The 26550-nt window shown below is 35.0% G+C and overlaps 1 protein-coding gene across 8 annotated transcripts in view; it reads right to left on the bottom strand.

Moving 5' to 3' along the window:
- The window catches only part of TAOK3 (TAO kinase 3), a 169512-nt gene that overhangs the window by 79693 nt on the left and 63269 nt on the right, over positions 1–26550 (bottom strand). For 7 of the 8 annotated variants that reach the window (XM_001490500.7, XM_070220090.1, XM_005612567.4 and 4 more), the window contains 2 exons: positions 11722–11824; positions 2607–2817 (listed from right to left, as the gene is read on the bottom strand). In XM_001490500.7, coding sequence (XP_001490550.1) covers positions 2607–2726 — 120 coding nt within the window. In that variant the 5' untranslated portion in view covers positions 2727–2817; positions 11722–11824. Of the gene's footprint in view, positions 1–2606; positions 2818–11721; positions 11825–15695; positions 15819–26550 lie in introns of those variants that run through there. The other variant, XM_070220087.1, reaches the window with a different exon arrangement.

Here is a 26550-nt window from a genome sequence, read left to right as displayed (position 1 = left end):
AATTCCCCTTTAATCTGTTTTTTAGTGCCTTATGAGCTTTTATGGGCCTGTATTACTCACTTTTGTATACAGGCAATATATAGTTGATGATTACATTTCAATATCAAAGCCACCAAGGTATCTTTATGATTTCTCTAGTCTATCATTATCAACAAATTACACATATTAGTGACTACTGTAAACGGGGCATTGTGCTAGTCTTTAAAGTTGTAAAGAAGTATTAGAAATAGTCCTCATTTTCAAAAGGCATGTACTCTAGTTAAGTAGACAGAACGTGGCCCCAAAAGCAAATAAATCGCTAGGTCTTTTAGAGCCTATTACAAAGTAGGTCTCATTTTGCCCCTAGTACAGATGGCTTGTTAATAAGTTTCAAAGCATACTCGGTTTATTGCATCCATTCTAAAAGAGAACTTGGAGAGGGGTTTGGCTGCTCTTTAAAATAGCAGAGTCAAATACAGATTGGAACTACCCTCTGACTCTGGCCAAGAGAGATTCTGAGAGGATGAATTAGTTATAACGTAATAGAAGGAAAGCAAGAAAAGATGGCTGAAGAATCTACCTCCAAGCAAAATAAAGAGGTCACAAACAAATATATACAGAATGTTTCCATTTTCGAAAAGTTCAAAACCAGGCAAACCCAAATTATATTGTTAGGGGTGCAGAAGTAAGTGGGTTACATATATAAAAAAACAAAAAAATAATCACCATAAAATTCAGGATAGTGGATTCTCCTAACACAAGAGGGGCTTACGGAAGGCCGGCAATATTCAATTTCTTGGCCTGGCTGGTGTTATAAAGGGATTTACCTTTTAATTATTCTTTAAATTATATATTAAAATATATAACTGTGTATGTATTATGCACATTTTTTGCATGTATGATATATTTATAATTTAAAAAAATCCTTTTTTAAAAAACTGTCTCTGTGGGGGCTGGCCCACTGGTGCAGTGGTTAAGTTCGTGCACTCTGCTTCAGTGGCCCGGGGTGTGCCAGTTCGGATCCTGGGCGTGGACCTAAGTACCGCTCCTCAAGCCATGCTGTGGCAGGTGTCCCACATATAAAATAGAAGAAGATGGGCACAGATGTTAGCTCGGGGCTGATCTTCTTCAGCAAAAAGAGGAGGATTGGTGGCGAATGTTAGCTCAGGGCTAATCTTCCTCAAAAACAAAAAAAAGTGTCTTTGTGAATGAGGAAGGCAACACTTTGATTGGACCTTAAATACGATTCTAAACCCAAAGATTAACATGGGACTGTTAACTAGAAAATTAACATCCTCTTCAGCCATGGAAGGTCACTTCATGATAAGATGTAATTGAGCGGCAGCAAAGTATTCGATGGGGATGAGGGAGAAGAAGTGGTGGCAGTGCTGAGCACAGACATGAAACAAGAAAGAGTTCAGAGAAAACCCAGGCTGAAGATTTGGCTAGAAACAAAAGAATAAGCTAAAGAGTCAATTAATAAAATCTCATTTGGAAGGACATCTAAAGATAAGCCCTACCCAGATGGCAGAACATAAAGGACCACCTAAAAGGAAAAGTCAAATACTGTTTGATTAAAAAAAAAATTATTTAATAGGTTGGTTTGGAGGAGAAATAGGTTAATAATTAGTACTTAAATATTACTTGCTTTAATGGACTAGTACTCTTAAAAAAGTATTTGTTACTTTGATGAAGCAAACTGTTAAGGTTATCTAAATAAATTAAAGAACTATATTTTATGTAATGACTTTCAGGTGAACGAGCTATGTTAACATTGCAGTCATTTCTCATTCTTCTCATCAGAAGGTAATCACATTCTTGGAGTTCAAACTGACTCTAAGGGGCTAGGCTTTGTACCCCTTAACCTAAAATACTGACTTGACATGACTGTTACTAAAACTCCTTGTCAGTACATCTGTCTGAGTAGCCATCCACTCCTTCGTTTATCCATCCATCTATCCACCTATCCATCCACCTGACCATCTGTCATTTATTGAGTTCCTATTATTATACTAGTTACTGAGAAGATAGCAATGCACAAGATAGACATAACCCCTGTCCTCATGAGCTTACTATTTAGTGGGAGGGACATATATGAATCAAAAAATCTCACACAATTATTTAACTACAACTGTGACAAATGCAACAAAATACAAGCTCAGGATATTATGAGATCATAAAGAATGTCTTAATGGAGTGCTGGAGGGTTGAACAGGAAAGGCTATCTTGTGAATCTAACACTTAAGCCGAAATCTGTAGGATAAACAAGAATTAGACAGGGATGAAGACGCAATGTGTAGAGTTTTCTAGCTGAGAGGAATAGCATACATGAAGCCCCCAAGACAGGAAAGAGCTTGGCATATAGGAGAAATGCATAAGGCTCAACGTCAAGCTTATAACTTTTTTGTCGAAACTTGATGGCAGAGTCATTTGATATAGACACCATTGACTTGAATAATGCTTAGAATTCTGGGATTGGCTTTTCAGCAATGACTATTTGCCTCTACTATAGACATCATTTAATTTGTAGAATAAACATTAAAGCCAAGTGTATTTTATAAATAATAGAATGTGTAGAATTCAAACTTTCTTCATGTGATCTATCTAAATGATTCTTAATTACTTACAAAATAAACTGCTCCAAAACTTCCATGTCCAATTTCATGCAAACCAATAAAAAGTTCTTCAGGATCATCTTTGTAGAATAGATCAGCAATCTCTGGGTCCTTTGGCACCCCTTTACGCATGATGACCAGTATTTGCAAGCGCTTTGCTTTTGATATCCCAGTCAGCTTTATCTCTCATTGACAAATTATTTTTTTGGTAAATGTTTAGTACCTGTAGAAAAATAAGATTTAACATTAACTTATCTTGAACACATTTTGTTTGGTGGCAATACAAATAAATATTAAAAACCATCTTAGTCTTACAACTCCATAACAAAAAGACAAATAACCCAAAGGAAAAACGGGCAAAAGATATGAATAGACATTTCCCCAAAGATATACAAGTGGCTATTAACACATGAAGAGATGCTCTAGATTATTAGTCATTAGAAAAATAAAAGTTAAAACCACAATGAGATACCATTTCATATCCAGTAGGATGGCTATTATGAAAAGTCAGATAATAAGTATCGGTAAGAACGTGGACAGATAAGAACGCTCCAACACTGCTGGTGGGAATGTAATATGGTGCAGCCATTTTGGGAAACAGACTGGCAGTTCATCAAAAACTTAAACATAGAGTTACCATTTGACCAAGAAATTCCACTCCTAGTATATACCCAAGGGATATAAAAACATAGGTTCACACAAAACTTGTGCATGGATATTGATGGCATCATCATTCGTAATAGCCAGAAGGTGGAAACAACTCAAATGTCCATTTGGCAAATGAATAAACAAAATATACTATATCCATACAATGGAATATTATTCAGCCATAAAAAGGATTGAAGTACTGATACATGCTGCAACATGGATGAACCTTGAAAACATTATGCTAAGTGAAAGAAACCAGTCACAAAAGACTACATATTGTGTCATTCAGTCTATATAATACATCCAGACTAAGGAAATCTATAGAGACAAAAAGTAGATTACTGGTTGCCTAGGGCTTGGAAGAAGCGGGGATTGGGGATAATAGCTAAAAGGTATGGGCTTTCTTTTTAGGGTGATTAAGATGTTCTAAAATTGATGGTGGTGATGGTTGCACGACTGCTAGTATACTGAAAACCACTGAATTATGCACTTTAAATGAGTGAATTGTATGGTATGAAAATTATATCTCAATAAATCTGTTTTAAAAAGCATTTTGGTCTAATTAATACTGAAATAATAATAGCTAACATTTATTAAGTACTACTATGTGTTAGGCAACACTGAATACAATGTACACATTATCTCCTTTAATCCCTACGACAGCTTCATAAAGTAGGACCTTATTATTTAGATTTTATAGGATGAACTAAGACTGAGAGGCAGAACTACTTCTCCATGGTCAGGAAAGTAGTATTTGTCAGAAATGGGACTCAAACCCGGATCTAACTGCAAAGCCCATGCTCTTAATTAATGTGTGATATATACATATAGTAGAATAGGTAATTAAACAATTCTGTGCAAACCACTGGAAAAAACTTCTGTAATTTGGAGACTATGCTAAATGTTCACTTAAAGAGGCAGGTTATTCTGCTGCTATACAAAATATTCTGAGTTCAAAGTTTCTATTAATAAAAAGACATCATTTTGACATGCTTATATGTTGATTGTCAATAGTTACATTTTTTGGTGTAGATCCTTTTTTCTTTATTCTTTGAAAAATATTGAAATATTAGCTTTCATCCATGTTTTTTATTATAAATACCTCCTGCCCCCAAGAATCATTCGACATTTGAACTTATCACAGGATAGTTTGTGTTTCTTCCTTGACCCACTAGATAACTATGCTAGAAATTTGATTATTGGCCAATAAAACTGTAGTTTTGCAAACATGATGAGCCAATGGGCTTCACTCAAGAAGAGAAAAAGAGAGTCATTAATTAAAGAAGTAAAACTGACCATGCTAAGAGGTATTTCTCTCTTGCGACATGATAGCCTTAGGTGACAATGTACATTATTTCATATGGTTAGTCTAGTTAAATCGTTAGCATATGTAGGTCATCAAACTAACTATCCATCTAACCACTCAACTCTTTCCTTGATTCAACAAATATATATTGGGTGCCTACTATTTGCCAGGCAGTGTACTGAGTGTTGGAGATAGAATGGGATGTGGTCCCTGTCCTTAAAGGTCTTAGAGTCAAATGGGAGTGACAGGCATTAAACTATAATGGCACAAATGACAAAATAGTTATAATTGGTTGCTGTTATGAGGAAAAAGCAAAAAATTTTCATATAAGGATATAATAGGGTGATCCAGACTATTTCTTACTTGGATTTGAAAAAGTATTCCTACTCAGGGAAAATAAAAGTAGTTTATTCAATACGAATGTGTGGAAGAGTTGGAAGGAGAAAATATAAAGCTGGTGTTAAGCCAAGGAAAATCTCAATAGGTCTTTTAAGCCATATTAAGAAATTTTGACTTTATCCTGAGGGCAATGGGGAGCCCTCAAAAGTATTCGCCACAGAAAACAGCACACCTGTAATCCCGGGCACTCATCCTGGCAATCCATGAATGCGACTAATCAAGCATTAAGTCAATATATCAATACTATTGAAAAAGTACCTTAAATCTAGTTATTTGTCAATCAGTTAACCGAAAATACATAAAGTTCAAAAAGTGCTATTGCCTTCAATGCTTATGCTTGAGAATAGAAAAGAGAAACAAAGGATTAAATCAAAGGCATACCTTTTGGAGAATATGCCAAAAAAAGAAAAAAAAAAGAAAAAAGTAAACTATAAGCTTGCCTTTAGAAAAACCCAAAAGATCTACAAATTAAACTTATAAGAACTAAGATCTTTTCAATCACCAAAATGTATTTTGAACTTTCGAATATTTTGGCTTCAATGTAAATAAAGCTAAGTAATATGGATAACCATTTGGGAGAAATACATAGATCACTATGTCATACTATAGACTAAAATGATTTTCAAAAGAAATAAAAATTTAAATGTAAAAAATGAGACCATAAAATCTTTTAGAATAAATTCTAGTTGAATATTTAATTACTAAGCAAGACACCAGAGGCAAAAGCCATAAACTAAAATCAATAAGCTTGACTACATACAATTAATAACTTCTTTGTCTTAAAAAACATAATGAATAGATTTCTACTTCCAGCCAAGATGGAGTAACAGGGATTGGATTTATTATCTGCCACAAGAAACAACTAAAACACTGGGAAAAAAAAATGAAATGAGGATATTTCAAGACAATGGACAGGCAAAGAAGGATGGTGATTCCTGACAGAAGAGCAGCAAACAAGATGAGCCATAATTGCCCAGCTTAAGGCCCTGGGAGAGTTTCCAGGCCAAGGCTCAGAGAGGGGGGAGCTCAGGGCCTGGTCGCCCATTATTTAAATTTCATCATTTAAACAAAAATAACAACATAGTGTGAATTTATAATACACATAGAAGTAAAATGTATAATAACACAAAGTCTAGGAGGAGAGAAATTTAAGCACAACATTGTAAAGTTGTTATACTATAAGCAAAATGGTATAATATCATTTGAATATGGACCGTATATTATACATAAATTTAATTGCATATATGAATACATATGTGTGTATATATAAAGACACAAATATGTCTTTAAATATAAAGACAAATAGGTTAAATGGATAGAAAAAGACATAATACTAATCAAAAGAAAGCTGGGCTGGCTATATTGATATCAAATAACATAGATTTCAAAGCAAAGAATAATATGAAGTTTATTTCATAATGGTAAAGGGATCCATCTATTCATCAAGAGAACATAACAATCCTAAATGTTTATGCACCTAATAACAGAGCTTCAAAATACATGATTAAAAACTGATTCAACTTCAAGGAGAAATAGACAAATCCACAATTATAGTTGCAGGTTTCAGTTTCCTTTTCTCAATAATTGATAGAACAGATAGACAGAAAATCAGTAAGGATACAGAAGACTTGAACAGCATTATCAAGCAATTTGATTATTAACATTTACAGAGCACTCTACCCAACATCATAACACATCTTCTTTCCAAGTGCACACAGATCACTTACCAAGATAGACCTATGTTCCACACCATAAAATAAGCCTCAATAAATTGAAAAGATTTAAGTCATACTAAGCATATTCTCTGAACATAATGGAATTAAATTAGAGGCACATTTAAACTGCCCTGCTTCCAAACACTGAGAAGGATCAAGTTTGTGGTGCTGGCAGATCCTAGGCAAGCTGGAATAGATTCTCTTCAAAAGATTTATGAGATTTGCTCAGACTTTGCCCTCAAGAATCCATTCCACTCCCTGGAAATGCCCATCAGATGTGAACTATTTTACCAGAACCTGAAGTTAGCCCTGGAGGAAGCAGAGAAGGCTAAAACTTTTGGACCTGGGTCATGGACTGAACCTGCAATGGAACCCTCAAATTCTGAAAGATCTTGCCATAGGAGTCCTGCTGTTTTCACTCTGATGGAGATCCCAACAGCCTTGTTAGTGCACTTGAAAATGGGAGGATGCTGCACCTGATCACATGTGAGCCTTCATACCATGCTCTCTTCCCTCCTGTATCTATCATAGCCCTACTTCCCAACTCTGTACAGAGTTATTTATGGAGGAGTTAAGCCCATAAATGCTGTAATAAACATTACTTTGATTTGCTATCGTTCAATAGCAGAGAGACATCTGAAAAATCTGCAAATATATGGAAACTAAATAATACACTTTTAAATAGTCCATGGGTCAAAGAATAAATTAAAAAAAAGAAAATATTTTTATCTTAATTAAAATGAAAGTACAACATACCAAAATTTGTGGGATGCTGCTAAAGCAGTACTCACAGGAAAATCTACTGCACTAAGCTCTTGTTTTAAGAAAGGTCTCAAACAAATGACCTCAGCTTCCACTAGAAAAAAACTAGAAAAAATGAGCAAATTTAGCCCAAAGTAAGCAGAGAAAGGAAATAATAAAGATTAAAGCAGAAAAAAAAGAAAAGAAAAAAATCATGAAAGCAAAGCTAATTCTTTGAGAAACATAATCAAATTTATACACCTCTTGCCAGACTGATGAGAAAAAAAAGTCAGAAGACACAATTACCAATAGCAGAAATGAGAGAGATGACATCAATACAGATTCTATAGACATCAGAAGGATAATCAGGGATTAATATAAACAACATTACGGAAATAAATTCAACAACTTAGATGAAATAGACAAATTCTTTGAAAGACACAAACCACCAAAGTTTACTCCAGAAGAAACAGCCCAAATACCTCTATACACCTATGGAAGTAACTGAATTTGTAATTTAAAATCTTCTTAAAAAGAAAACTCCAGGCTAAAATGGCTTCATTGGTAAATTCTACCAAATATCAACAGAAGACACAACACTAATTCTATATATGTCTCCCAGAAAATGGAAAAGAAGAAATACTTTCTAGGATTCATTCTATGAGCCTTGCAGTGCCCTGATACCAAAGCCAGACAAAAACATTACAAGAAAGAAAACAACAGACAAAAATACTTCAGGGATACAGATGCAAAAATTCATAACAAAATTTTAGCAAATAAAATTCAATAATATCCCAGGAACGCAAGGTTGGTTTAACACACAAAAGTCAACCAATGTAACTCACCATATCAACAATCTAAAAAAAAGCCAAATGAGCACCTCTAAAGATGCATAAAAGCATTTGACAAAATCCAAAATTCATTCCTGATAAAGACTCTGAGCCTACTAGAAATAGCAGGTAACACCCCCAACCTCATAAAGGGAATCCATGAAACATCTGTAGTTATGGTCAAATATAATGGCGAAAGGCAAAATGCTTTCCTGCTAAGATCAGGAACAAGGCAAAGAGGTCTGTGCTCAACACTTCTATTCAACATTGTGCTGGATGTTCTATAAGTGCAATAAGGCAAGAAAAGAAGAAAGAAAAAGCATCAAGATTGGGAAGGAAAAAGGAAGACTTTTAGTGACAAACAACATAATCACCTATGTACAAAATTCAATGTAATCTACAAAAAGCTACTAGGACTAATAAGTGAGTTTATCAAAGTTGCAGAATATAACATCAACATCTAAAACTCAATTATATTTCCAAACAGGAACAACAGAAATCAAAAATTTTAACATCCCACAACTTAAAGGACCTGCAACTAAGATATACAACTGTGTATAGGGGGAGGGGTTTGGGGAGATAAAGCAAAAAAAAAAAAAAAGAAGAAAAAAATTTTAAATATCACTTACAATATGAAATATTTAGGAATAAATCTGACAAAAGATGTGTGAGACCTGTACATTGAAAATTACAAGAATGGTGAAAGAAATTAAAGACATAATGAAGAGCTATACTGTGGTTAGAGGTCAGAAGACTCAACATGGAATTTTCTTTAGAAATATAAATTGAGAAGCTGATTCTAAAATTCATAAGAAAATGCAAAGACCGAGAATAACCAAAACAACTTTGAAAAAGGAAGACAAAGTTGGAGGGCTAATACATCCTAATTGCAAGTTTATCATAAGGCTACAGTTATCAAGCGAGTGATAATGATATAGACAAACAGATCAATGCAACAGCATAGGAAGTCCAGAAATAGACCCACATTTATGGACAACTGAATTTTGATAAAGGCGCAAAGGCAATTCAGTGGAGAAAGTCTTCAACAAATGGTGCTGGAACAATTGCATATATATATATGCCAAAAAAAAAGATCTTTGATCCATATTAACCCCATATTAAAAATTAACTCCAAAAGTAATATAGAACTAAATGTAAAACCTAAAACTAAAAAAACCCTCTATGAAACCATGGGAGAAATTCTTTGCGACCTTGAGTCAGGCGAAGATTTCTTAGATATAAAAAAAGAGCACAATCTATAAAAGAAAAAATTGACAAATTAAACTTAATCAAGATTAAAAATGTATCCCTTTTGAAAGACTTCATTAAGACAATGAAAAGGTAAGTCACAGATTGGGAGAAAATCTTGGCAAAACATATATCTTATAATGGACTTGTATCTAGAAAATATAAAGAATCCTCAAAACTCAGTAAAAAGAAAATGAACTCAATTTTAAAAATGGGAAAAAGACTAGAACAGACACTTCATGAAGGAAGATATATGGATGGCAAATACACAAAAGAAAAGATGCTTAATATCACTATTCATTAGGGAGATACAAATTAAAACCACAATGAAATACTATTACATACCTATTAGAATAGCTAACATTGAAAAGACTGACCATACCAGATGTTGGCAAGGATGCAAAGTAACTGAATCTCTCATATACTGCTGGTGGGAACGTAACATGGTACAAACACTTTGGAAAACACATTGGCAGTTTCTTAAAAAGTTAAACATACGTCTATTATATGATGTAGTCATTCCACTCCTGGTATTTACCCAAGAAAAATGAAAGCATATGTCCATATAAACCCTGTACACAAATGTTCATAGCAGCTTTATTTTTAATAGCTGAAACTGGAAACAACCCAAATGTCCATCAACAGATGAATGGATAAACAATCTGTCATACATGCAGATGATGGAATGCAACTCAGCAATAAAATGAACTACTGATACATGCTACAACATGGGTGAATCTCAAAATAATTATGCTGAGTGAAAGAAGCCAGACAAAAAAAGAGTACATACTCTATGATTTCATTTATATAAAATTCTAGAAAATGCAAACTAATCTAAAATGACAGAAAGCACATCAGTAGTTGCCTGGGGATAGGGTTTGAGTGAAAGGAGGTGGAGAGAGAGATTAAAAAGGGTCATGAAGAAGCTTTTGAGAGTGATGGATATGTTAGAACATGTTTTATGTCAATTATACATCAACAAGGTTGTTTTAAAAAGATGCAATAAACAAAATTGAAAAGCAAATAAAGCAGGGATAGTTTTTGCAAAATAAGTGCCAGTTATTTTTTTTATTTTTTGCTGAGGAAGATTCACCCTGAGCTAACATCTGTTGCCAATCTTCCTCTTTTTGCTTTTGGCCCTGAGCTAACATCTGTGCCAGTCTTCCTCTATTTGTATGTGGGTCGTTGCCAAAGCACGGCCACCAATGAGTGATGTAGTTCTGTGCCTGGGAACCAAACCCAGGCTGCTAAAGCAGAGCGTGCGAACTTAATCTCTAGGCCACAGGGCCGGCCCCTAAAAGTTATTCTTAACATCAGAGAGGTGAACACATACATATAATATACCCACCGACACATTCAAAGGACATAAACAGGAAATTAAAAGAAGAAATAGAAGTCATATGATTAATGACATGAAACATATAATTTCACTAGTAATCAAAGAAGTAAAAACTAAAATAATGACACCTCATTTCACCAAATGACAAATTTTCACCAATGACAAATTGGTGAAGTAATAGAGAAAAGATAAATTTTATGGTGAGGGCATAAGAAAAGTCATTTTTATACACTGCTGGAAGAACAGAATGGATTCACTCTTTGTCCCAGTAATATATCCTTCCAGGAATTTATACAAGGCGGTTTCTTCTTTTGTTTTGTTTTGCTTTAATAGAAGAATCGGGGTATAAGTAGGTAACACACAGGAGAGATGTGACAGTGAAGTGGGCAGCGTGGCTTGTCTCACTTGCAGTTTGGATTTATTTGCAGGTTTGTGCTATATCTGAAGTAGGTGTTGGGATTTCAGGTAACTTTTTTATTTCTTTCTTTTTGCTTATCTGTATTTTCTGCAAAATCTATTACTTCTGTAATTAGAGGAAAAGTGATAGGAAGAATTTTATTTCAAATGTCTAATTATAAAGTATTACAACAAAAAATGGCAACATATACTTAAAGAAAATAATTTCATAATAGGAATCAAGAAACTTTAAGTAAGCTCATTTCTTTTCACCAAGTAATTCTCCATAACTGTAAGCTATAACTGAGAATAATGAAAATCTATAAGAAAACAATTTGAAACTAAAAAATGCTTACAGAATATTTTATCCCAATTTTATTAAGATTTTTACTTTTCTTTTTATTTTCCTTACAAAGATAATAAAACTTCATTATAGAAGACCCAGAAAATAGAATTTGCTCCTATTTTATAGAATAAAGCAAAGTCATGGATCAATGGACAATACCTTTTTGTATATGGCACAAAATATACTGTGTTGCTCAGATTCATTTTAGCAGCAATATTTTTATTCTCTCTTATAACTTCAGTCTTTTGTATTTATGGTGCACCTATGGAAAAAGAAGAATAAAATATATAATTATAAGGGCAAAATTAAAGAAGCAATAATCGATAATATGATAGGTTTAAATATTTACAAATGTAATATTACAAAGTTAAAATTTTATCTTCATCTGTTTGTGGATGACAAATGTAAAAGGTAAGATTTTCACAATACAGACTCAGGCTACTCTTTCACAAGTAACACCAGGTAAACAAATGTGTCATTAGATTTCAGAATCTATGAGGCTTCCACTGGTTTGTTGTGAGTCCAGGGAAACTCAATAGAGGCTACCTGTAGACAGGACTAATCTGACAGCACACGGTGATGCTGCTGATTGTCAGGAAGGCGTACATTTTGAATTGCTTTTCCAATAGGCATGATGATTTACATTGTCTCATCTATTTTTCCTTTCCTAGGCTTTCCTATAACCAGTCTTCCACATTTCAGGGGTAACGATTATTCCTTACTATCTATTACAGAAGTACACCCTAATGTAGAGAATCTGGGAAATATATACTATTATGAAGAAAAATCCCTAATCCTACCCAGGACAAACTCCATTAACAATTTAACACTTTTCTCCATGTGCATATTTATTTCTTCATGCTCACGTTTATATTTGTTATACAGCTGAGATCACATTATATATATAATTCCACAGTCTACCTCTTTTAACTAATTCTGTAGTACAAGCATTTTGTCACGTTATCGAACATTGTTCACAAAGATCATTTTAATGACTACTCAATGTATATCTTACTGAAGAGCCACAATTCATTCACAACCGTTTCTCCACAATTTGAAACCAAGGCTGTATTCAACCCCTTGTTAAATTATTAAAAATTATTGTGTTTTGAAGAACTTTGTGCATATTATCCATCTACATTTACAGGGCTTTCTTTGGAATGGATTTCTAGAAGTAGAATTATTGGGTCAAAGAATATATCAATTTAAAGCTTATGTATATTGAAATAATTTTTAGATGCTTGGCTAGCTTTGGAGATGAAGGTCTTAAAAAGGGGGGTGGGCGGGAAACTAGAAAAAACGTATCGACCTCCATTTTCACCTTTTTCCTCTTGAGGATATCCCAATCTCCTCTCACATTTCTACTTGTAAGCTAATCTTTTTCATTCTTTTGTTATTCTGATTCTCCGGCTGTGGAATGCTCTATATTAATTGTTAGCTAAAACTTGCCTGAATTCAGCATCACATTTAACCATCAACTAATCAATAACTACAATGTCTGCATGTCTACCCTGCTAATCTAGTTTGATTACAGATTCAGTGAACTAAAATATCCCTTATGATATTATATAACAATAGTTGCAAAATTTCTAAGAAAGTAGTTTTCAATAAGGTGTTTACTAATATCCTCATGTCCTGACTAATTTCAAATGTAGAAGACATTCACTCCTAGAAAATAATTTTCTCATGCTATGGACATGGATGCGTGGTAATTTTCTGCTCTCTAAATACATATTCATTTTTACATAATTTTCTTAAAATGTATATTCTCTCCATCTTTGGTTGCATAGCTCTATAAATGTTCTAAAATTAACTCTGAAAGATTTCTAGGAATTACACTTTCCCAGTATTATCATTTTTTTTTCACCGAGTAGAATACTGTACATGCTATTGAGGCTGACAACCATACTCCTGAAGTTTATCCATTACACCTAAAGAATGTTCTCAGTTTTCTTGCATTTAACCACCTCCCTTCTTTCTATATAAATGTCTCTTGGATTCCATGAAACTATCTTCTCCTGTTTTTCCAAAATATTCCTCCTATAGTTCCTCTTCTGTCTGATCTCCAAATGAATGTGTTCCTCCAACCTATTTGCCTGGAGCGCCTTGTGTGATGCATGCTGCTACCCTAAATTTTCTCCATTTAATGGTTTCAGTAACACTATGTCACTAGACAGTCCTGACTTCCATTCTAAGCCCCAGTCCCACATTTTCAAGTATATATTTGGCTTCTCCCCTAAATGGCTCACATGCACCTCATGTTAACTTTTGACCATTCCCCTTCCCTTGTCCCTAACATTCCATTCACAAGTCTGCTTCAAATATTTCTTTTCATCTCTTCTTCAATTTCCATTTCTATTAGCATTCATTATCTCTTTCCTCCGTTTCTGCTCTTTCAGACTCTAGTCTATCCTTTCTGAAATTCATCTTAAAAACCCTATTACCATAATAATCTTCCTGAAGCACAGTTCAGACAGTATCACATCTCTGCTCAAAATCCTTCAATGTCTCCCTACTGCCTACAGTATAAAGAACAACTTTACCTAACCAACATCCAAAGCTGGTCTCAAACCACTACTCTAACCTAAAGTCTTATACTCTACCATCAGGAAAAAATGAACTACTATACAGTTACATTTTCCTATCTTTGTCTTTGCTTATGCTGTCCCTCTGCCTAGAATATCCAAACCCCAACTACTCTCACAGTCCAGCTAAATGTCACCTCTTCTACAAGACCTACCATTTTCTCTCTCTGCTTCAGTTTTAAATACATACATATATTTGAACTCTAACTGTATGACAAGTGCTTCTTCAGAGGAGGATACATATCTCAATCTATGTTTTAATCATTGTACCCCCATGTCTTTTCTTTTAAAAACACTTTTTTGAGATATAATTCATGTCCCATATAATTCACCCATTTAAAGTATACAATTCAATGGTTTTCAGTATATTCACAGATAGGTGCAAGCATCACGACAGTCAATTTTAGACCATTTTCATCAACACAAAAAGAAGTCCCATTCTCTTCAGCTATCATCCCCATCTCTCCAGTCCTAAGCAACCACTAATCTACTTTCTATCTCTACAGATTTCTCTGTTCTAGACACTTCATATGAAGGGAATCACATAATACATGGTTTTTTGTGAGTGGTTTCTTTCCCTAGCATAATGTTTTCAAGGCTCATCCATATTGTAGCACGAATTCCCTTTTTTTTTTGCTGAATAATATTCCATTGTACAGATGTACCACATTTTGTTTCTCCTTTTACAAGCTGATGGACATTTGAGTTGTTTCCACGTTTTGGCTATCATGAATGTATAAGTTTTTGTGTGGACATACATTTTCATCTCTCATGATTATATACCCACGAGTGGAACTGCTGGGCCCTGTGGCATCTTTATATAGCAGATACTCTACAAACATCTGCTGAAATCTCCTTGTATTTTCCATCCCAATCTTATACTAAAAATGATCTTTAAATTCATCCTTCTGTCAAAACATGAACAAGGACATTTTTCCTTCCAAGACGATAGCATTTTAAGAATTAACATTGAATTGAAGATGAAATGATATGCATAAAATTATTTTTTCCCTTTTCCTTGATCTCCTGCAACCTCAGGTATTACATTCACAGTAAGAACTTAGAACTGTGCCAAGAATGTAGTATTTCAGGTCTTAGGCCCTGAGGCCAAGTGAACAATCCAGGTTGCTTAGAGTAGAAGATTTCATCAGAGACATGCAACTGAAATAATTTTCTTCACTATTTATACTAAGAAATGGAAATCTTCCAACAATGATAATCAAGTAAATTATTTTTCATAGACATTCTAATTTAATGTAAGAAAAAACACTTGATAAAGAGTAGAAATATAAATATTTTTCATACTTTCCCTTTTCTCAGAAATTTTCAAGAAAAATGATTCACAGAAGATTTCAGTTGCCTTTCACTGTTATAATCACACTTTTTCAACAATAAACCTGGATCCAACTAGCTTGAAAAACCCACAATATTTCAGTATTAATAAAGGAAGTAAGAATAAGAATGTTTTATATCAGAAAGACTTTTAAAGATCAGACTCCTTTTATTTTTTTAAACTCAATCCCAGAAAAGTTAAATGTCAAATCATACCTATGTAGTAGCATTCTTCTAAATGAAAATCCAGGTCCTCTAATTTCCCACTCCAGAAAACTTTCTTCTGAAGCAAGCTGCCTAAGCCAGACTTCAAAACACCAAAAGGTCTTCCTATTTTGCTATATTTTGGAGGATAATCAAGAAAAGTTTAAGTACAAGATTGGACTTCTCTGTCATTATTTCTCTGAAGGATCTCATAGCAGTTGAATATACAGTGGTGGATTCCGTTCTTATGAAGACTGAAGTGTTAACAAACCTGGGGATCTCTTTAAGAAAAATAATTTTTCAAAATTCCCCCACAAATATAGGTATAGGGCCTTAGAAGGGGCTAGTGTAAATAAGGGGCTCTGAAACTTAAGCTGCAGTCAATTAGCCTCTGTAAATTCCTGTTATTTCATTCATTATCTTTCTCCCAGAGGGTAGATAGAGGCAGGTAAAATCTTCACTTAATAGCAGTAAAAAATGAAGTATAAATAGGTGATGGGAGTTTTTCAAAGTCAGGACTAGTCCAGTGTTTTCCCTCCTCCATTTCTATAATAAAACATCTCATACAGACAAAAAAACTATCTTTAAGGAAAAACAGAAAGCTGTTTTGGTTAGTTGTTCTTACTGTTTGTCGCTAATATTTAACTGTTATTCTGATGTAAGGATCGTTTCTATAGTACTTTCACTTTGAAAATGAAGCTAGATGATAGTTGCTTTTTATGCCATATGATCATATAGTTCATTGTGATCATATACCATAGCATTTGAGAACTGGAAAGGGACCTTAATAATCTTCTAACTTCTGCTTAGCAAATAATGCAGAAGTGGCTTGGATTTGTCAATTAGCACAATAATGATAACCTTTAGACTACTCCTGGGTCAATTGACATTAAATTATATAAAGATGACTCTTCCAGTCACCCTTTAAGACTATGTATGCTAAAATGTAAAAATGTCAATTATTTTAGTTTCTTAAAGAGTATTATTTTCTCTCTCCCTTAAAAAAAGACATTTAGGTTGAGAGATAAATGGGAAAGGAGAAGCTCCTTTGGACTTCTTACATTTAACACAGAAATTTTTTGTTCTGTCTGATACTTCGATATGAGGCTAGCAACTTGAAATCAATCATGCACCCATTTTGGGAAAATGGTACTTTACATGGGTCTTAAAATTAGGACCAGTACAAAAATGGTGCTGATATGTCTACATAAATTCCAAACTATTCTAATTCATTTGACCAGGCTTTTGAAGTCTTCATTTTGCATAACTTAATCATATGCACGGTATGAAAATTTTAAATAATTGTAATACACAATGATAATTCAGTCTTTAAAACAGAGTTTCTCAAACTTGATTAATATTCAGATTCCTTGTAAAAAAATTCTCACAGATCTCTAACATTTTCTTAAATTATTTTCAGTCATCCACTTCATTCATTTGTTCATATATTCATTCAGTCAGCAAATATTTATTAAATGTCTAATATGTGTCCAGCCCTGGTGGTCTAGAGGTTTAGATTTGGTACCCTCACTGCTACACCCAGGTTCATTTCCTGGTCAGGGAACCACACAACCCATTGGGCAGCTGACATACTGTGGTGACTGCATGTTGCTGTGATGCTGAAAGCTGTGTTACCAGTATTTCAAATACCAGCAGGGTCACCCATAGTGGACAGGTTTCAGTGGAGCTTCCAGACTAAGACAGACTAGGAAGAAGGACCTGGCCACCACTCTTGAAAAAACTAGCCATGAAAATCCTGTGAATAGCAGCAGAGCATTGTCTGATACAGTGTTGGAAGGTGCGATGATGGTGTAAAAACACCAGGCAGGGTTCCACTCTGCTGCACACAGGGTCACTAGGAGTCAGAATTGACTCCATGGCACTAACAACAAAAATGTGTTCAGTCCTGAACATGGCTTTAGGTTCTTCCCTACTCTTTCAGAGCTTATATTCTACTAGAGAGAGACACATAAATATCAATATGTCAAGTACTAATAAATATTATAAAGAAAAGAAAATAAACCAAGATCAGTAGTCAGGATAGATCTCTCTGATAAGTTAATAGTTGAGCAGAGACCTGAAAGTTAAAGGAAGTGAAGGAGAAGCCCTGTAGATACCTGGCAAGAAGGGGTGGTCCAGGCAGAGGGAACAGCAAGATTGCTTGTTGAATCCCAGAAAAAGCCAGGCCAGTGTGGCTAGAACTGAGAGAGCAATGGGGAGTGTGGTAGGAGATAGGGGCTTACTTAATATGATTGAAACTTCAGATTTTATTATAAGTGAGAAGAGAAGCCATTGAAGCATTTTGGGGGAGAAATGACATATGTTTAAAAGGATCACTCTCTCACTACTCTGGGGAAAACAAATTGTACGGGAGCAAGGTTAAAAACAGGAGTCTGGAAGAAGTCATTACAAAAGTCCAGGCAAGAAATGATAGCCAGTATCACAGTGGTGGTGATGGTGGAGGTAGTGAGAAGTGGTTAAATTCTGAAATAATTGAGAAGGAACAGCCAATGGGCTTTACTGCTTTGATTGAATATCAAAGAGAGGAGTCAAGGATGACTTGAAAGTCTGTGGCCTGAGCTAATGACAGACAAAAGCAGCCATTTATAAAACTGCAATAAAATGCTTATAGCTTTTATACAACTTATATAAAACAAATTCACAACCCTTCCACAAATCAAAGTTAATAACACTGATTTAACATAACAGATGTTATTATTTTGTTGATACAATAATTCCCCAAACAAATATGGCCCTATCTACCATGTTTTGGGTTTTTTAGTATGGCACGCTTACCATGTGATGGCTTAATTTTCCCACCACTTTTCTCTACCTGCAGTCCTGGGGAAATTTCATTTATACAGCCTGACTTGACATCATCTGGCCTTCACAAGGTCAGAGTCCAACATCTATGCATTAATTCCACTTCCACTTCTATAGTTTTCTTATTACTCTGAGACAATTAGGGTGGTACTACTTGGCATTAGGCCCATGGTAAATGCAAATTCAGGCCCCGAAATAACAACAAACCACAGAACTGCTTGGTAATAAAGTAGCCATCCAGATGATCTACTATGCATTATTTTTTTTAGAAGATAATGATCAAAATGAAAAACTAACATTAAAAAACTCTCATGGATAACTTTTAGACCTATTTTCATGACTTCAAATTCCCAGGAGTCTGTGGATCTGCTTGAAAACCCTCTAGAACAGAGTCATATCTTACCCAAGGCGTTTGAGTACAAAGGTGGACATTTAAGGCCAAAACTGCATACAGTTCAAATTGTCTTTGAGAATTCTAGTATACACGGTTTTGTTTGTAAGATCCTTTAAAGTAATTCTCATGCACATGTAAGTGTGGGAGCCACTGAGCTAGTCTAAAGGAAAGAAAAGAACAGTTCATCTAGGAAGGAGTTCTTAAGCTTTTTTGTGATACTGAACTCTTTGGCAGTTTGGTGAAGCTTATGGACACCTTCTCAGAATGTTTTAAATGGAAGATATTAACCACTTAGAATTACAAAGGAAACCAATAATACTGAAATAAACTTATCAAAATATTAGAAAACAAACTTGTGATATAGTAATATATGTGCTTCTTTATTAATTCATTTAGTAATCAGAGCTAGCAGGGAGCCTAATAACTACAACAATTGCAAAGAGTGATAAACATAAACAATATTTTGAGGTTTCTCTAACTGTAATGAGTTATAAAACATCTGTGATTTCTATTGGTGATTGATGACAAAGTCTCAGATATTGCTAACACCTGTGTGGTCTGTTGCCAACATTCGTAAATTAGAGGTTATAAAAACAAAAACTGAATGTTTTCTAACATATTCCTTGAGCTACAGAAATCTGGGCATTCAAACCATCTCTCCTCAAGATAACCAATATAAATGAGTATTGGCAAGGAATTCTAAAGGGTTCCTGCCTATCTGCATAGTTTACTTTGTTCTGTTTTCTATCAAGCTTCTATAACCTCTTATAATAGAAATTATTAGAATATTGTGAGGATTAAATAATACCTTGCTGTATATACCTCTTCAGCTGGCTCTTCACCTGTATCCTTTATAATAAACTAGTAAACATAAGTAAATGTTTCTCTGAGTTCTGTGAGCTGCTCTAGCAAACTAATCGAACTTGAGGAGGGGGTTGTGGGAACCTCCAGTCTGTAGCTCGTTGGTCAGAAGCATGAGTAACAACTTGGGCTTGTGACAGGCATCTGAAGTTGGGGAGTGTAGGACTGAGCCCTTAACCTGTGGGATCTGATGCTATCTCCAGACAGATAGTGCCAGAATTGAGTTAATTGCTTGGTGGTGTTGGAAAACACACATCAGAAGAGGCTAAGTCAGAGAATGGACCAGAAAGGTCAGAAAATGGGTAGGCCCTAGAAGGGCAAAGGCACAATCAAGATCATGCCATGGTAAATACCTGCTGATGTCATTGCCACTTGCTTCTGCTCTACTGGACTCAACATTTGCACAACTGCCACGAATCATCTCTGTTATACCCTGAGCTCTCAAGATTCAAAGTCCTGGGTGGGAGACTCTGACTGACCAAAGTCACACGTCCACATGCCAGCTTCCAGGCGACTGAGAAAGGAATATCTAATTGTACTTCTTCCATATCCATAGCTGAAGAAGGAACACTGCCTCCCTCCAATCCAAAATAGTATAATGCTCAGGTAACGGGTAACCCACACTGTAAGCATCTACTCATTAATGATCAAGAGCCACACCATAGCTCAGAGGATAAATGACAAACTTGGATTTGCAGCATTCCAGTTTCTAATTCTGTCTCCTTAATTTCCTCTAATCTGAGTAAGTTCTATTTGTTTAAGCTTCATTTGTATCTACAAAATCTTACTTTTCTCATGAGTCTAATAAGAGATGTAGTATCCCTGAAGCAGTGTTCAACTATTCATTCATTCACTTATTCATTCAACATTTACTAGATATCCACTATGCTTAAGATATCATGCTAGGTATTGAAAAATAAATAATACAGATATGTGTTCACCAGAAACTAATTATCTAGAACCAGTGAGTGTTGCAAGTACAATGGATGTTCAAAAGAGGAAAACAGAACTATTAACTCTCCAAGGAGTAGGGAATGGGGATGGGCAGGTGACTGATGGCTTCATGGAAGAGATGGCATTTGGATTGCTTTATAACATATAGGCAGAAGTTTTATAGGAAATGGTGTGAACAAATGAATGGAGTTGCAGCATGTTAGCAAATGGCAAGTAACTTAAGTGGTTGTTCTGCTGATTTGGGACAGGACCCTTTGGAAACAAAGCTGGAAGAGTCTATTGGGTCTAGATTGTCAAGCAGCTTGAATACTATGCAAAGGATTGAAAGCTTTTTTCTGTAAATGATGAAAACATTTTAAATTAGAATCAGCCTTCAAGAATAACACTCTAGTTATCTGGCAGTAATATACAGGCTGGACTGGAAACACTTTGTTTAGAAATGTTATGCACACAATAGAGAAAAAGAATTAGAAGAATATATAGATCAACATGTTAATAGTGATTATCTTTCAGTATTGGGAATATAGGCATTTTCTGTTTTCTTTTTACCTTTCTGTATTTTCTATACTGAACATATATTATTTTGTAATAAAAAAAGTTAAAAATATTTTAAAAGACTGAATTAGAATAGGAAACTAGAGCAGGGCGGTCAGGTTATGATTACCAAACAAGAAGGAATGATAGTTTTATTCTAGAATGTTGGCAATGAAATTGAAAGTAGAAGGTGGATACCACGCTTCTAGATGCAAGAATAACACAGTAATAACAAGGCGTAGAGACAGCAATTGATTAGCCGTATAGCCTGAAAAGGCATGGGAGTTGAAGTTAGCTCTGAGGCTCTAAGAACAAGTGACAGGAAAGATAATTGTCCTATGAACAAAAATAGAGAATTCAGTAGAAGAAACAAGTTTAATGGTAGAAAGATGATGAGTGTTTTCTAGCCAAATTGACTTTTAGGCACTAGATGGGCATCCAGGTAGAGACATACAACAAGTAGAAAGAAACGGAGGTTGGAGTTCACAGGAAATGATGGAGCTAGAGATTTAGATCTGGAATTATTTGTGTAAGGTAGATAAACTCAGAAAAGATTATGGTAACTCAGATAAAGAATGCAGAGAGAAGAGAAGGCTATGAATAAAATCTTGGGGAAATACTCCAAAGTTGAATTCTCAGTGAATGCTAGGTAAGGGCTAAGTACAATATTATACTTCCATAATTAGGCATTCACTCCATTTTATATATAGTCAAAAGGTTAAAATGACTTCCCTAAGTCTAACAAATTGAGATGAATAGTCAAAAGAATACTATCAGAAATAAAATCTAGATTTTCATATGACTCTGGCTTCTGCTTCACATCAATTATATATAAAACAATTTTTCTGTCTTTCTGTCTTTGGAAATGTATTCTGAAAACAGAAAACATGCGCAATACAGTAATAAAATGAACCAACTGACTTTTCCTGGTCCTGGGACTGGTCTAGACAATTTCTAAGTTCCAGTTCAACTCTAAAAATCTAAGATTTTCGCATATTGCTTGGTTTTAAAATCTTTTATTAAGATTCACGCACACAAACAAATGCCCAGAGTTCAACACTACTAAAATTCCCAGCAATGTTCACTTTAATTGTTTCAAAGCCAAATAAAAGAAAAACCCAAGATATAAACACCTTTAGCCTCTGCAAATTTTACCTGCCACTGATCTCCAAATAGATGAAGGCGCTGTGAGAGCCCTGTATTTATAACTTTTGACTTCCTGCTACAGGATCACAATGCCAGGCACTGGAGATAATAGAATACATAGAAATAAGAGCTTTGAAAATAAACGTTCTTACAGCTAATGAAGGATTATCTGGCATGCAATTTTTCTAAAACGTCACATCTATTAGCAAGTTCTTTTTTTGTTGTTTGGGACTGTTTCTCTCCTGTCTCCACTTTCTTGCCCTGAAAATCTGAAAATAAAAGTTTTCCATAAGCACAACCAGATTTAGGGACTCAAAAATCTTCAAAATTAAATAGTATTTGCTTAAATTTGTATTTACTTCTTTGGAAAAAGGTGTACTTGGCCTCCACTATGAACTGAATTGTGTCGCCCCAAAATTTAGACTTTGAAACTCTAACCGCCAATGTGACTATATTTGGAGATAGGGCCTTTGGGAGGTAATTAAGATTAAATGAGGTCATAAGGGTAGGGCCCTAATTCAATAGGATTAGTGGTTTTATAAGAAGAGGAAGAAAGATCTCTCTCTCCCTCGCCTACTTCACACATGCAAGGAGGAAAGGCAATGTGAGCACAACTCCAGAAAGCAGGCACTCTACAAGCCAGGAAGAAAGCCCTCAGCAGAAACTTAGTTGACACCTTGATCTTGGACTTCATAGCCTCTAGAACTGTGAAAAAATACATTTCTGTTACCTAAACCACCCAGTCTGGGGTATTTTGTTACAGTAGCCTGAGCACACCAAGATAACCTCCTGAAGGAACTTCTGGACTGAGATTTGGACAATTTTTAAATGTTTGCTAAATTGCTAGTCAAAATGTATTCTTTTTCAGGTAGCTAGAAAAACGGATCCTTTGATAATCCTTTTCCTTTCAAAATATATCTTGATAATTCAAAGAATTGGGTAGAAATATTCTTCTTTGAACTAGAAGGAAAAGTTTACAATTATTTCCGTAGTCTCCACTCAATAACTTAAAAAACACACACAAACAAATAAGGTAATTAGAGTATACATACTTGATTAAGTGTAAAATCTTGACCTAAAATTTGTTTCCAAAGACTCTTTACATTTATTTGATCTTTCAACAATACTGCCTCTGAATATGAACCTCAAATGTATAAGACCCACAAGATATAAGTGATTACAAATACTTTCTTGTTCAGGTATTTAAAGCAATTTCTTCATCCTTGAATGATTTACTTGAAATTTAGAAACTGAATGAACACTATCAACTCTTTAAAGCTGTTCATGCATGGAATCCATCCTCTATACTACTGTCAGCACTATCAACCTGAAAGTAAAAGCTGACCATGCCACTCTCCAGCTTAAAACCCTTTAATCTCATCATGTACAGGAAATAAAAACCAAGCACCTCGTAGATGGCAAATGAAATCCTCTGATCTGTTCCTTGTCTGCTCTTGAACCCTGTCCTTAGTATCTCTGGGGCCCCCACTGGATGCCTCAGCTGTCTCAAACAACTCCCCTGGGATATCAAGAAGCACCTATTGGCAATCCCTTTCTTCTCATTTTTTGGTAACTAGAATTTGTTCAAGAATCTACTTAGATAGTACCACTTCAGGGAAACTTTCCTGATTCTCCCTTAAGCTGGGGTGGGTTTTTCCCTTTCTGTTCCTGCAGAAGGGTACTGTAAACATTTCTTATGTACCTGGTATTAACACAAGAGTTAGGTTGTCTTAGGTAAATGTATCCCCATGAGGACCATATACTGCTAGAGGACAGGGATCATATTTATATCACCAGAGCCTGACATACTGGCTGGTACACTGCATGTGGCCAAAAAATGCTGTTGAATTATACTAATTCATATACCAAATGTATTAAGGCATTTATGATTTTAGGGAATGGTACTGTAAATATTTTTGTTATGCAAGTAACCATCACTCCTTCATGTGTTCTACAGGTTGCTTTACTTAAAATGAACTTGACCTTTATTTTGGAAATTTATTATTTTATTGAACTACATGGTACCCAAATGTCAATAATTTCAGAATTATCAGCACTTTCAACTTACTTGTACAAGAACCTATTTATTTTAATGGATGTCTTAAAGAACTGGCATTTGATATTATACCATTTAAACATCTAGAAACCCCTTCAGAGTCTGAATCTACATGTATTAGTTTAAAAAAAGTGAAATAAAATCTATGTTACATATTAAACAAAAATTTTATTCTGCTAGGGGCTGGCCCCGTGGCCGAGTGGTTAAGTTCGTGCGCTCCGTTGCAGGAGGCCCAGTGTTTCGTTGGTTCGAATCCTGGGCACGGACATGGCACTGCTCATCAAGCCACGCTGAGGCAGCATCCCACATGCCACAACTAGAAGGACCCCACAACGAAGAATATACAACTATGTACCGGGGGGGCTTTGGGGAGAAAAAGGAAAAAAATAAAATCTTTAAAAAAAAAAAAAAAATTTTATTCTGCTATACAATATTTTTTTCACTTGGACAGTCATAATACGTGGTGTCCTTGCATTAAGTAGTTTAGAATGCATTACTTAGGCCTGCCTTCAGTCAGTAAGTCCAAAATACTTCTTATATTGGTTTATAGGAGTTCAGTCTTTTATTAGAATTTTTAAAAAATATTCATTCATTGTTGCCTTTGATAAATGAACTAATCTTAGAACAAATATAACAGAAAAGAGAAAATCAACAACATTTATTTTAGGCTATTGCAGGCATTAAAGATGGAAAGAAGTAAGAATTACTTTCATTAGCAGGGCCTAGTTTAATGTAATCAACACTAGGATTTATTCAATGCTCACTATGTGCCAGTCACTGTACATTACCTCATTAACTCCTCAACACAACACTCAGAAAGACTTACTATTATTGATCTCATTCTACGGATAAAAATCTGAGGCCCAGCTTCACAGAGCTAGTGTATGGTAGAGCCAGGATTCAAATCTAGACTGTCTAACCTCAAGCCCAGTCTCTTAACTACTATGGTACAGTTTTCACTTAAATCACTGTATAAAAGATTTCAGAAATAATGGCTTGATAAATTATAAAGGATTCCTTCTAGCCTGCAATATTCCTGAATACTAACCGCTTAATCATTTTGATTTGCTTTACCTAAGGCCAAACCAGAAGGTCAAGCCCCCAATCTAAACCTGTCTTTTTACTTTGTGCTTTTAAAGTAAAAGCAATGTCATTATTGAGAATTTCTGTTCTGTGAAAAGCAGTGTGCCAATTCAAGACAAGGGAAGTCTAAGTATTCTAAAATCTTATGAGGTAATCCTGTACTGGGACTTTGAGAGATGCCTTTACACCCTCGAAAGTTAGCATTTAAAACTTGAAACTCTTGCCTAATTTCTAATGTTGAAAGGATAACTCAGCTTTCTTAGTCACTTTTAATTTTGCTTTGCCACTGGCAGATAGGGTAAGCATACACACATGCTGACAGAATGCATGTTAGAGCAGTTTGCGCCTGTTGAAAGTTGCCTTACACTGTTTCAGCAATTCTCTCACAGGAACTGTCTTTTTCAAAAGTATATGCATCTATATCTATTCTAACTAATATACACGTAAACAAAGAAAATCAATATTAAATTGCCTTTTAAAAAGAAAACAGTGAAATAACAACTGACTTGGGCTATCTTCAAGTTCTTAAATTAACATTTGAGAGGTACAGAAAGTGTAAAAGGAACTGAACTTAATTAGCATCCAGAAGAATGTATGCAATATATAGTAAAGTTCTATCCCTAAGGTGTTTAAAACGTAGAAGGAGAGATGAATAACTTAAACAAATAATGATACCTATAGTAAATAGAATCACCTCCTAAATCTTCTTGCTTCCAAACTCTCCCATACATGGCCTGAAATGTCATTTCCCTAACACAGACAGCTCTAATAGGATCACTGTACTATTTAAAAATCTTTTCTGGAGGGGCTGGCCCCGTGGCCGAGTGGTTAAGTTCACGCACTCCGCTGCAGGTGGCCCAGTGTTTCGTTGGTTCGAATCCTGGGCGAGGACATGGCACTGCTCATCAAACCACGCTGAGGCAGCGTCCCACATGCCACAACTAGAAGGACCCGCAATGAAGAATATACAACTATGTACTGGGGAGCTTTGGGGAGAAAAAGGAAACCAATAAAAT

The sequence above is a fragment of the Equus caballus genome, chromosome 8, assembly GCF_041296265.1.
Source record: "Equus caballus isolate H_3958 breed thoroughbred chromosome 8, TB-T2T, whole genome shotgun sequence".
Classification (NCBI taxonomy): domain Eukaryota; kingdom Metazoa; phylum Chordata; class Mammalia; order Perissodactyla; family Equidae; genus Equus; species Equus caballus.
This window is presented reverse-complemented; position numbering and strand designations above follow the sequence as displayed.